The following is a 13,585-nucleotide window of genomic DNA, read 5'->3' on the forward strand; positions in this document are numbered from 1 at the left end:
ACCCGGGTTGCTGACGTGCTGCGCCAACGCTTTAAACCACACGGTTACGCTACCACCCCAGATTGGATATAACACCTCCAGTATAACTAATATTCGTTAATCCGTTGATGGGAACGGCAGTTAAATTGGTGTGGCCAAATCTACTCCCTTGCAAAATGTGTTGAATTTGTATTAGTTCTGTTGTAATCGTCAAAACAAGAAGAGGCGTGTGCATAGTGACATTCATTTGATGATACAAAACAGGGACCAACACAAAACATTTTTTTTCATAATTTAGTTCAATATGAAACGCCATTGTCAGAGAATACCAGAGCCCACTTGCACAAAGCGATCTTAGCGCTAAGATGATCGTAACTCCCACACTTTAACATGGGCTTACAATAGTCGTAGCGCTAAGATCGCTTTGTGCAAGTTGGCCCAGGTGTTCGCCAAATGTTCGTGAAAAGGGTAAACATGTCCCCCTTACAGGTAAAGTGAGTGATTGATTGTGGTTTTACGCCGCGTTTAGCAATATTCCAGCAATATCACGGCGGGGGACACCAGAAATGGGCTTTACACACTGTGCCCATGTAAGTAATCGAACCCGGGTCTTCGGCGTGACGAGCGAACGCCTTAACCACTAGGCTACCCGACCGCCCCCTACAGGTAGAACTTATAAACGTCTATCATAAACTTACAAATATCTATTAGCTCACTTGACCTCGTACGGTTTGAGGGTCGGTCGGGTAGCCTGGTGGTTAAAGCGTTCGCTCGTCACGCCGAAGACCCGGGTTCGATTCCCGACATGGGTACAATGTGTGAAGCCCATTTCTGGTGTCCCCCGCCGTGATATTACTGGAATATTGCTAAAATTGGTGTAAAGCCTTACTCCCTCACTCACTCGTTACCCCTGTATCCACTGCACTTGTAGCACGTGTCACATCACGGACTGTGTACCTTTAACCCTACGACTAAATACACTATATGCATTGCAAAGATGTAACATTAGGTTACAGAGATAAATTTGATTCAACAAAGGTTAAAGCTGAGTTGAAAATATTGTGCTGTGTATTTTAAAGAAAGGGAAATTAAAATGGTAAGAAATAAAAACTAATATTAAAAATAATTGTCGCAGATACCAAAGATTAATCAACATATTAAATATTACAGATTTTTAAGCAGTTAGCTTCAGTGTGTGTGTGTGTGTGTGTGTGTGTGTGTGTGTGTGTGTGTGTGTGTGTGTGTTCGACAAAAAGGAATTGGGAGAAGCGGTCTTAAAATACTATGCCTTGGTCTGTCATGTATGCCATTTTACAAATGTATATCAGCTGGGTTGGTTTTGAACAGCTATGGACCTTTTCTTCGAGCGTTAAAAATAAAGGTAGACCAGGTATATAGGTAGACACTTTCCATCTTAACCGAAACCGTAAATAGAAAACAGCTTGGTTCATACGAAGCATTCCTACAAATTTAAAAGTGAATATCTGCCCTGGTCTTATTTTTATTCAAGAGTATTGATCTCTAAACTCCCCGTTTTACTATAGACGTATTTGTACAAATATCAAGCTTGTTGCTGTAATTTTAACAATTTCAACTCACCTTCATTTTTCACCGATTTTAATGGCTTCTTGTATGAATTCGAAGGTCGAGTGTTACAAACCTACTGAGAGTAGAGTGAAAATTGAAGGGAGCATTTCGATTTTTGCACTGTGTACTCAAAACAGCTTTCAACGTCATAATTATTCTGAATTGTATGGTCTGCATGGCTCTTTGCTTGATTTTTGCATCTTAAATAATACACATATCTCTTAAATTCGGGTTTAGTACTGTATTTGTCGCCATAAGTGTGTAGATCTCTTTTCATCACGCGGGCCAAATCCCTGTGCTTACAATGAACGCTTGATGAGTACCTTTAACCAACCACGCTGTGTGACGTCATGGCTAAACCGTGTTACGTCATGGTTTAATCACTTGAGGTCATGTTGTAGTTGTGATATGTCATGATTTAACCGTGTCATGGTTTTAGTCATGTTATGTCATGGTTGAGTCACATTATGTCATGGTTTAGTCATGTTATGTCATGGTTTAGTCATGTTATGTCATGGTTTAGTCACATTAGTCCATGGTTTAGTCATGTTAGGTCATGGTTTAGTCATGCTAGGTCATGGTTTAATCGTGTTAGGTCATGGGTCTTTCTCTCATTCAAACTATACATGATGTAAGGAGAGTTCTCATTGCATTTTCAATGCAATCATTATGTTTAATTCATCCGTTGAATAATTGAAAGCTCGACGTTTATCCTTGCACTTATGGCACAAATGGCCACCCCCTATCAAACAAAAACTGAATAGCCGAAGACAAAAACATTTAACCGTTAAAGAAACTACTGTTATTATTAATAGCGGCAGATCTTTCAGGTTTAATATTTTTCATGCAGTAATAATTTATACGTGCTGGTAATTAACTTAATTCATTGCAGTTACTGACCATTGGACGTAGCGATTTACATATGATATTGTATTTATGTAGTTAGATTTATGCATTACATTCACATTGTTCAGTTGACCTTGACCTTAGTAATTGTTACCTCAATTATTGTTTGTGTATTAAGCACAGTAGCATAAACAAATCCGTTTATTGACAGAAATGTTTTCTTGTTATAACTCATTATTTTACATCACTGACTAGAAACTTGCGATTAGTTCTATAACCTCTAAGTTGAGGTTAAAGGTCAGAGGTGGCATGGTTACTCAATATCCTCTTGACCTTTGATTGATCATGACGATGGATCCGCCGAGAGGTATCAATTTGTTCCGGTGTTAATTTGAATCATATGTATATTTAGTTACGTCACAATAGTTGTAACTGTCAGTTATAGTAGATCATCAATCAATAATCAGTTATACAATTTAACATCCTTTCCAAATCTACAAACCTGTTGCAGTGATGTGTAATGGTGTAATGAATGTACTCATCTGCTGCACCCTCATATACTAATAACTGAAATAATTACAAAACAAAGTGAAAAGAGCAAAATTTATTGAAATGTATCAATATCCTCCAGTATATATATAACATCGTTCAACGTGTTTTGAAACTGGGATGTAAACAAATATAAACAGCAAAAACATCTTACAGTGAATAGAAATAGTACGCCAGGATGGAAACACAGTGCTTGTTATGTAGAAAGATAAATGTCATGTCCACACGAACACTGTCATTAAATGTCATGATCATGACATACCGTCTGTGATGTGCGATACTGCTGCTGTAAAATGTGTGAGGCGTCTATATATACTACTCAAAAGAAGTAAAGGGTCACCTGATTCTTTCATATTACTATAGTTAATCTGTCATCTGTCAAAGAATCAGGTGACCCTTTACTTCTTTTGGGTAGTATATATACAAGGAACATCTTCAATGATAATTAAACTGACAGTGTGTAAATACAAGGGATTATGCACTAACATCATATCCTGCTTGTAGGACATACTTGTACATTCGTGTCTCACTATACAAGTATATTCACATTAGGCATTCGTGACCAACTCCTGTACACTCGTGCCCCTGTCGTGGACATTTTTGCGACCGGGTTCCGTCTTAGCGGCAACGCCCATAGATAAAATAATTGTCAACTCGTTGCGTAATGAGTCACGTATCTTCCCACTACATTATATATATTTCAGATGCAATTTAAAGCACATCGGGACATGCGGTATAATACAGTATGATTGAACACAGTTAACTGTATCTTGGGTATATTTTTAGATGCAAGACATATAAAATCCACTATTATTCCTGAGGGATTCTTTGACCGAAGAACTTGGAAGTCATACACGCATTTCGACTGGTTTGTCGTATTTTCGCACATAACATCCATCGATAGAGGGACCAGTCTTCTTGCAGATTACGGAAAGGGGTTAATGGTGACGAATGTCAACTTAGGCTTATTTTCATACGCGCTTTGTGGTACTCGGGACCACTCGTGCCATCCCGGAAGATGTCGAATGGTTATTACGGAAATGAGCGATTGGTGACGAATGGCTGGTGGTCGTTGGACATGATCATATGAATAACTTAGCCGGAGGTAAACAAGTAAATTTGCGCAGATCTTTTATGATGTTTGAGCGTAGTCTTGTATTGTGCCCTTAATATACAAGCGGATTTGGTAATTCAGTGACCTTGTAATGATGGACACCTTCATTTTTATGAGGTCAAGGTCATCCGTCCAGCGAACATTACCAATTTTATGTACACCAGCAATAAAACAATTCAGGTTTGGTTACATCGGGGATAACAAAATACACAAAACAGTAATAGCACTGTTTACATGTCGTCATGGACATAGTGATATATGTATAGATCTCTGTGCTGAGTATATTCAAATAAAGACGCTATAATGTACGGAGATATAGCACTGCTTTAAAGGGGCACTCGTCTTTTCTGGGCCTCTTGGTCATTTTGATTATGGAAGCTCCAGTTTCTTAATCTCTTCTTAAGTGTACAGTGCATTAGAGTGTCCGGTACATAGTAGTGAACAGCACTGGGAAGAAATGGAAGCGGCGGTTTTTTGTTTTATCTCTGCACCATTTCATGATAAATATTTACAAACTAATGCAAACATGAAAAGACATGAAATTAGTAAATAATGTGATTATGCTAATGTAAAATATGATAATGAATTGACATTTGCGTGAATCGGAAAAATATATTTGCATATTTTTTTCAAAAAAATCCTTTCGGACATTCACATTTGGGAGAATATATATAAACTGTATATATATTATTAATGTATATATCACAACCATGTAAAAATCACAGATTCTAAACTGAAACATTATTATACCTTACTAAATAGGTCAGATGTGTCATGTGGTATCAAAACTAAATTACAGCGAAACCTCGTTAATCCGAACGACATGACGATGATAATTGTATACATCGTTAAGTCTCAAACGTTAACGTATGGATGTGATCGTGTAACGTTGTTCGGACTAACGTGTGTTCATTGTATATGTATTTATGTACATGTATGTACAACATGATTCCAAAACAACAGAAATACAACACCATGTCTGTATATATAACAATAATAATAATAAAAATGATCAGGTGGCAAGAAATACTTTAGAGGCTAGGGCCCGCTTGTACAAAGCGATCTTAGCATTACGACTGTGTAAGTCCATGTTTAAGTATGGGAGTTACGATCGTTAAGTAATTTGCATACTTTACGATAGATTTACGACAGTCTTAGATCGCTTTGAAAGAGTAAGGGATCTCTCATAAATGGGTTATTATTCATAACACCATACGCTCCGTTAAGACGCTAAGAGAATTAATACAATTTCGCTATAACGCCAGGATAAATACTTTCGTCACATCCGTGTTTGAGTTAACGGGAATTACTGTATACTAATATCAACAGTAAATTGGGCAAACAACTGACTGAGTTGGTATTGTTTTACCCCGCTTTTAGCAATATCAAGGCAGGGGCCATCACCCCACGGCATCACACATTGAACCCATGTGAGAAATCGAACCCGGGTCTTCGATGTGACGAGCTAACGCTCGAACCACTAGACTACCCCGCCGCCGCCAAAGAACTAAACAAATTACCTTACATCATATCATACAATCCCGGAGACATCGAAACTGAGACATTTAAATATATACATGGCATTGATATTCTATGATTTAGGACAGTGAGTTAGTATGGTTTTACGCCGCTTTAAGCAATATTCCAGAAATATCACGGCAGGGGACACCAGAAATGGGCTTCACATTTTGTACCCATGTCGGGAATCGAACCGGGGTCGGCGTGACGAGCTAACGCTTTAACCACTTGGCTACGGGGCCCCTGGTTTAGGATAGTCACTTTTTTAAAATAAATATAATATGCCGGGAAAAGAAAGTATACACCCATGTTTGATGGTGGCTAAAAGTAAACAAGAAGAAATGGTTATTCGATGGTGATGTATTTCAAACGGGTATCTTACTTTGAGAATGTTTTAGAGTTTGCAGTATTTCGGCGACTGTTTCCATCCCCGTAGCGCTAGTAATGTTTTGCTCAAATCCATTTTTCAAGAATATACTTTCTTTTCCCCGGCAGTCAGTAATTCAAAGACCAAAGTGGAAGACAGAAATTTAACAGATCTGTTCCGCAGTTCAGTGCAGTTCAGTGTCTCAAATATTTTCATAGAGTGAGTGAGTTAAAATTAAATATTGCATCGACAATATTTTCGGAGTGTAAAAGATTCCATTAAGTTTTTTGGTTTCAAAACGAACAATGTTAATCAACGTATGTATTAAAATGCAATTTTAAAAAAAAAACACATCAAATGCCCCCATAACGTTTTTAGAAAAGGAATTTTTTTTTATGTTATATATAAAACACACGTCATTAATGGCATCTAACTTTTTGCCTTGTTGAGATCGAACACATCTTAAATAATACAGATACTTTGTTGAAATTGTTTCGGACCCTGAAATGTTAAGCTGAGGCATTCTCTTATTATATGGAGCCAGCAATACTATCAGACATTGACATCACGCTTCACTGTGGCTTTTCCTGATGTTTTCTTTGATTTTGTCAATGTCGTCCTCGACGTCACTGTCACCAGCAGAAACGTCGCTGACGTCGCCAACGTCGCCGTCACGAGCTGCAATGGCCGCCTTTTGTTGAAGGACCTCATCCAGTTCCTGATAGTGATTTTCCACCCCAGTCTTGTCTCCGTCAAGATCGTTAAAGTTAGTGTAGTCATTGGCTCCGGCTTCACAGCGGGTGTCAAGAGACGCAAGGTTGCTGTTCTGGTACTGACCAGCGCTGTTGCAAAGAGTGGTGGGCTGTTTAGGAAGCGTGTCGTACTGCACTGGTTGGCTGTAGGGGTTGCATTCATCGCTGCAGGCGCCACCAGTCGCCAGTCCGCCATCAGCCGAAGGTTCGCCGTCAAGCGGCAGATCATTGTTCTGTCGCTGTTGGTTTTCCTTGTTGGCCTCGAGATACAGAACATTCTCAAACGCCATGTGGTTGGGTTCAGCGTCCATTACGTTACTTTCGCAACGCATCAGTTGTTTTGTCTTGTCTCTGGAAATTGAAAATATATAATTATGCCTTGGAGGATCTTTACAGGATAATAAACAAAATAGGAACTTTGACTTTCTTGTCTTGACATTAACCTTGGAATGATAAATACAGTTTGAGTGATTGGTGCAAAACCGATAGTCGATGTTATAGAACACTGAAATTGATCTGCAATGATACGTGGCGTCGTGGAACGATCCAGAATGTGAAGATCCGGGGTAGAATAGGTCTTCAAAACCCATAAATGCGACTATGCTTGTCGTAAGAGGCGACTAAAGGGATTGGGTGGTCAGGCTCGCTGACTTGTCTGATGCATGTCATCGATCCCAATTGGGTGGATGGATGCTCATGATATCAATCACTGGATTATTTACAGACCGCCGTCATATAGCTGGATTATTACTGAGTGCGGCGTTAAACAGCAAACCAAACCAAAAGCGAACGATCCAGAATGCCGGAACTACTTTCAATCCGCCGCCATGGTTGTTTTTTCTGAGACTAATGTAGCAAACAAAATAATACATGCGCCTTTTCTTCTCCAATGACATCATCTATGTCTCATGTTTTGTCAGGTCGCTGGATCCTATAATCCTGTTATTTGACAAGAGCCGATTACGCTGTAGTTAAGTCCTTGTTCAGCTGCGTTACTTACGATCGTCTCCGTCGGATGAGGATTATCGCCAGCAGGACCACCAGGATTACCGCTATGAGGAGAGGGAGGACGATCGCATACCAGTTGAGGGTCAGCCAACTCTCATTCCGCACCTGCAAAAATATACAAACCTGCATGACCTGACTGCTGATTCTCGCCGAGTTGCGTTCTCTATCCGTAGAAGGATCCGCTAATCGATGTTCTTATAATCCGATTAAGACACTCGGTCTGTTCACATGACATCTGTGTTTTTTATTGTCGCTTGAGTGGAGTTATACAAGGTTACTAATTTCAACCCACCACATTTAGTTTTTTTTAAATTCTAAAAGTATTCAATGGCCGTTAAACCAAACTAAACCACGTACTCTGGTAACAATGATCACTGTGGTTTTATACTGTTTGAATTAATAACTAATAACAAGGGCTTCACCTCACGCAATGTCATGACCCTTATAACGTTTGACTCGTGATGGTTCAAACTTTCATATAAAATAACATTCGACCCTACCCTCAATATCGCGTATGTCATGTTAGTGCATCTTCCCGAGGCAAGGGAGTTAACTGACTACAAAAGTCCAATTTCCACATGACAACTAGACTTTTACGTCAGTTAACTACCTTGCCTCGGGAAGATGCTTTGGTGGGGTTAAACGAATATCAGCTGATTATTATCGACACGTTGTAAAGTAAACGTTTGAGTGAATTGGGTGAAGCTCTCAAAAGGTTTTATTGTGACATTTCCAAATTTGACTCATCAGTGACAAAAATGATGTTCGATGCAGTTCCCTATTTTGACTTGTTCCATGGGTTTTTTTCAGGTCAACAATTGACTTGCCTTTGCATGTGTTTGTGACGGGTGTCACCTGTGGGGCAGGATACGTTTACCTTTTCGCGAACATCTGGTATCACACTACTATTTGATAGTGATTCATAAACACATGCTCAGGATATAGTCGGAATTGTACAATCGACTCTGATTTCGATTGGATATGGGAAAGTGTTTTGTCGCTTTGTTACCATGCTTAGAGGTGAGGTGGCGTGAGGTGGCTTGAGGTGAGTGAGTGAGTGAATATGGTTTTACGCCGCTTTTAGCAATATTACAGCAATATCACGGAGGGGGACACCAGAAATGGGCTTCACACATTGTACCCATGTCGGGAATCGAACCCGGGGCTTAGGCGTGACGAGCGAACGCTTTAACCACTAGGCTACTGACTCTGAGCCGACCTTCCGCTCTCCGGGCAGACGCCCTGTCTCTAGACCACGGAGGCGGGCATACGTCATAAGGTCACAATGAGGATGTATAATTGGCAGTGCCACTCTATAATATAATGAATATCGTTGACCTCCCCGAATGTTGAAACTGTTTATGGCTTCATGGACACGAGATTGGCACTTTCAAAGTTTATGCGAAACTCTCCTATGAGTCAACCACGTCTTTCGACCTGTATGAAATTAAATATTATTTAGAGTGAGATGGGTTTTAAAGCCATTTTTAACAATATTCCAGTTATATCAAGGCGTGTCAGCCTAGTGTAAGAGGAAAGCCCGAAGAGATGCAGGTATCGGACGTTTACTACTAAAGTGAAACAATAATCAGATTAAGTGACAACCTCTGTTAGCCCTTGTGGACCTGTCTGGGGTCTGGCTGGGTAGAGCGGGAGGGGCAGGTAGGGGTTGATGTCGTCATCGCTGTTCGAGCTAAAGATGCGGTTGACAGCTTCATTGTTCAGAACGTTCCCGTCTGCAAGTGACGAGAAAAACTCCACACGGGTTGTCGTGGTCCTGAAATTAAGAGCTGACGTCTTTAATATAATAGTATTTTGTTTGCCATCATTTGTCCTGACATTTCTTGAAAAGCGGATTCATTGAATCCGAGTAGGGACATTGTCGCTACCATGTCAACATGAATTGGGAAATTTTATATTTCAATTTTGGTATTTTTATCCTTTGCTGCAAACTTGGGGCCTGTGCAGGTGTAGATCAAGCCTGCAGAACATAACGGTTTTCTGACAGGTGGTACATGCTAACGACACTCTTACAAAAACAAGTAAAAGTTTCAAAATTAAACAAAACGCGACAATGCGACATTTCTGTTATGTGTCGCGCATTATATATATATTTTTTATTAAAGGTCGACAATGGGACAACGCGACATTTTCAAGGTAAACATATGTCGCGTTGTCGCTCCATCAAAACGGTGTTAAAATAAGCGACAATGAGACATATTGACAATGTCGCGTTGTCGCATTGTCGCGCTGTAGTTAACATTGATACTTTTAGCTTGTTTTTGGAAGGTCGACAACGTGACAATGTCCCCACAAGGATTCAATGGATATGCGAAGATTGCATTTGAATACATTTGAGACTGTTCATCAATTAAGTCAATCACTGAAATCAATTGAAATAGTGTATGAATCACTCACTCGCTGTTGATTGGTATTATTCTTGTGTTGACTTTGACAAAAACCTTTTTCGGAACGCCTCCGAGTTCATTGATGAGTTTGATCAAGCCATTAGTTAGATTGTCCCTATTGCTGTTATCAATCACTCCCAGGAGCGTAATGGCCGCGGGGTCTGAGAACAGCACAATAAACAGTAAAAATTAAATGTAACAAAATCAGTGATATATTGACACACGGCTCTGTAGCTCACCTATCAAAATGGAGCAAGACTTGAGACCAGATATAAACAAGATTTCACACAACAGATGTACATGTACAGTGACATATTGACACACGAATAGTTGGATGACAATACGTAATAACTTGAAGCCAAATGCAGATCACAACTTCAAATTCAAGATGCATATATAAGTGACCATTAAAGAAAGTTCATTGGTCAAAATAGCATTTTCGAAATGGCTGAAATGGTGGTCACATTTAAAGGCGGATCTGAATTTTGCGAGTTTTATATAGCTGGGGTCACACATTTAAGGTGTCGGATGAGATGTTGAAAATGTAGCAGCATGGGGTAAAAGGAGGGAAATGAAAGTCACAAATATTAAAAAACCGTCAAACAGTAGGATGTGATATTTCGCATACAACATTCTTACAGGTCACATTCCAATCTTATAACATTCATACATGTCACAGTCTAATCATACAACATTCTTACACGTCACATTCTAATCATACAACATCCCTACATGCCACAAACTAATCATACAGCATTCTTACACGTCACATTCCAATCAAACAACATTCTTACACGTCATATTCCAATCATACAACATTCTTACACGTCACATTCCAATCATACAACATTCTTACACGTCGCATTCTAATCATACAACATTCTTACACGGCACATTCCAATCATACAACATTCTTATATGTCATATTCCAATCATACAACATTCTTACAAGTCACATTCCAATCATACAACATTCTTACACGTCACATTCCAATCACAATGCATTCTTAAATGCCACACTCCAATCATACAACATTCTTACACGTCACATTCCAATCATACAACATTCTTACATGCCACATTCCAATCATACAACATTCTTACATGCCACATTCCAATCATACAACATTCTTACTTGTCACATTCCAATCAAACAACATTCTTACATAACACATTCTAATCATACAACATTCTTACACGTTACATTCCAATCATACAACATTCTTACACGTCCCATTGCAATCATACAACATTCTTACACGTCGCATTCCAATCATACAGCATTCTTACACGTCACATTCCAATTATACAACATTCTTACGCGTCACATTCAAATCATACAACATTCTTACATGTCTCATTACAATCATACAACATTTTTACATGCCACACTGCAATCAAACAACATTCTTACATAACACATTCTAATCATACAACATTCTTACACGTCACATTCCAATCATACAACATTCTTACAGCGTGATGAGCGAAGGCTTTAACCACTAGGCTACCCGACTGCTCCCGGTCACATTAGATATTACAATTGTAGTCGATACATATTTACCATCACCAAAACACCTACTGTCATTTCCGTTAACATGTTAATGCCCTGAAGTATGCAAAATAACAAAAACATCATACTTTTAATTTGATGATGATATTAGTTAAACCAATATGACCATAAAACCCTGTAATTATATTAAAAATATATAATATTATTAAAATGGTTGCTAATGTCAGTTTCAGTTTTAACAAACGTATGAATAAATCTCAGGTTAGTTGGTGTTAGATATGTCACTACAAAAATAAATGGACTCCTTTACTTACGAACCTGATCCTGTCCCCTTGGTTCAAATAACCTTGGACGATCACATCCAAAACAAGCATTGCTGTATTGTTCTACATTCAGAACAGTTCACGTTTTGGACCACAGAAGCCTAGAGTTATCAGCTGAACTTGTAAGTATTGACATGTTTGTTTACAGGAAGAGACAGTGTTGTACCACATCGAATATTGTTTAAGTTCAGTTTGACTTTTCGTGTGCTTCAATTCCATGACAGGATTAGCGATAACACACTGCAAAAAGTTACTCTTTCCCTGTTAGAATCAGAGACTTGATATAATGATTGGAAACCTCAAGAAAGTAACAGGGAATTCACCAGGGGTTGTTTTTTATTCTTAAAATAAAAATGAATAGTTTTATATGATTGAATGGAAAGAAACCAGAACAGTCGTTTGAAATATTAGTAACAACGGTTAAATAAGAAAACACCCGCTGTGACAGTCATAGTGACCACTACTTGATGTGTAGCTTGTAACTACCAACCTTTTACAAATCACTCTTTATTATTCTGCCATGAACAAAATTAGGTAGTAAATCTTTTACTGAAACAGATATGCAATTTTTCAAAGGATATTGGGCAAAATGGCCACTTAAATCAAAATGAAGTTTAAGCATGAGATAATCAAATAAAACAATGTCACCGTACGGGTTTGAATATCATTCGATATGTTTGAAGATGGACTTGAGTTTTATAACACATCGTTGCTGATTTCGTGTTGAAGTGTATGCGTTTTCACTCTGTTTGCATATATCAAACATTGTTACGTTTTATTACCTAACCTAATTACCTATTATCTAACGATGCACTATTGTTTTAGTAAGAGAGTGATGCACCAGAACAATTTCACGAAACGTACAACTTAGAAATGTCTGTATGTTGAAGACTCAGTTGACAAATATGGGGTTCTTAATCTGTAACAATGCCTTTGTGTGCCGAGGATGATGCAATGACTGTCACAACGAGACTGACCAAACCTTCACCCACCACCATCAGTTGGTATCCCTGCTACTATGTCCACATCGCATGCGTTTCCGGTCCATCCAGACTCACAGGCGCACGTGAACCGGGTTGCTGTGACGTTGTTGGACACGCAGGTCCCTTGTTGACAGGGGGCGCTCTCACATGGGTCAACCTCCTCTGCGCATGTATCTCCGGCGTATCCTATTGGGCATGTGCAGTTGTAGTGTGTCTCGTTTCCGGAACAGGTGCCTCCATTTATACAGGGATCAGTGGCACACTGGTGTGTAATGTCTTCACAAAACATTCCTAGAAATAATTGAAGAAGAACCCTGAAGGTTTTGGCGGTAGAGTTTAACGCTACATTCAGCTATATTGCAGCTACATGTATATGACAGTGAGTAAAGTGAGTGAGTTTGGTTTAACGCCGCTTTTAACAGTATTCCAGTTATATCACGGCGTGTCAGCTTAATGTGAGAGGAAAGCCCGAAGTGATACAGGTCTCAGACGTTTACCACTTCGGTGAAACCCACGAGCACGGTATGGTGCTGATAAACCTAGAAACATAATCGGGAGAACCGGGATTCGAACCCACAATCATAGGTTTCTGGTGTGCCCAAGGGATGTATATGACAGCGGTCTGTAAAATAATTAAG

General features: G+C 39.2%; 1 protein-coding gene across 1 annotated transcript in view; it reads right to left on the reverse strand.

Moving 5' to 3' along the window:
- Nucleotides 1-3,342: 3,342 nt before the first annotated feature.
- Nucleotides 3,343-13,585, reverse strand: part of LOC139444681 (uncharacterized) — a 33,823-nt gene continuing 23,580 nt past the window's right edge. The window contains exons 7-11 of the mRNA XM_071225613.1: nucleotides 12,957-13,238; nucleotides 10,139-10,289; nucleotides 9,326-9,497; nucleotides 7,713-7,825; nucleotides 3,343-7,063 (exon numbers count right to left, since the gene is read on the reverse strand). Of these exons, the coding sequence (XP_071081714.1) occupies nucleotides 6,526-7,063; nucleotides 7,713-7,825; nucleotides 9,326-9,497; nucleotides 10,139-10,289; nucleotides 12,957-13,238 (1,256 nt within the window). The 3' untranslated portion in view covers nucleotides 3,343-6,525. The remainder of the gene's footprint in view (nucleotides 7,064-7,712; nucleotides 7,826-9,325; nucleotides 9,498-10,138; nucleotides 10,290-12,956; nucleotides 13,239-13,585) is intronic.

Source organism: Haliotis cracherodii, unplaced genomic scaffold (assembly GCF_022045235.1).
Source record: "Haliotis cracherodii isolate W230 unplaced genomic scaffold, xgHalCrac1.p SCAF_6, whole genome shotgun sequence".
In the NCBI taxonomy this organism is placed as follows: domain Eukaryota; kingdom Metazoa; phylum Mollusca; class Gastropoda; order Lepetellida; family Haliotidae; genus Haliotis; species Haliotis cracherodii.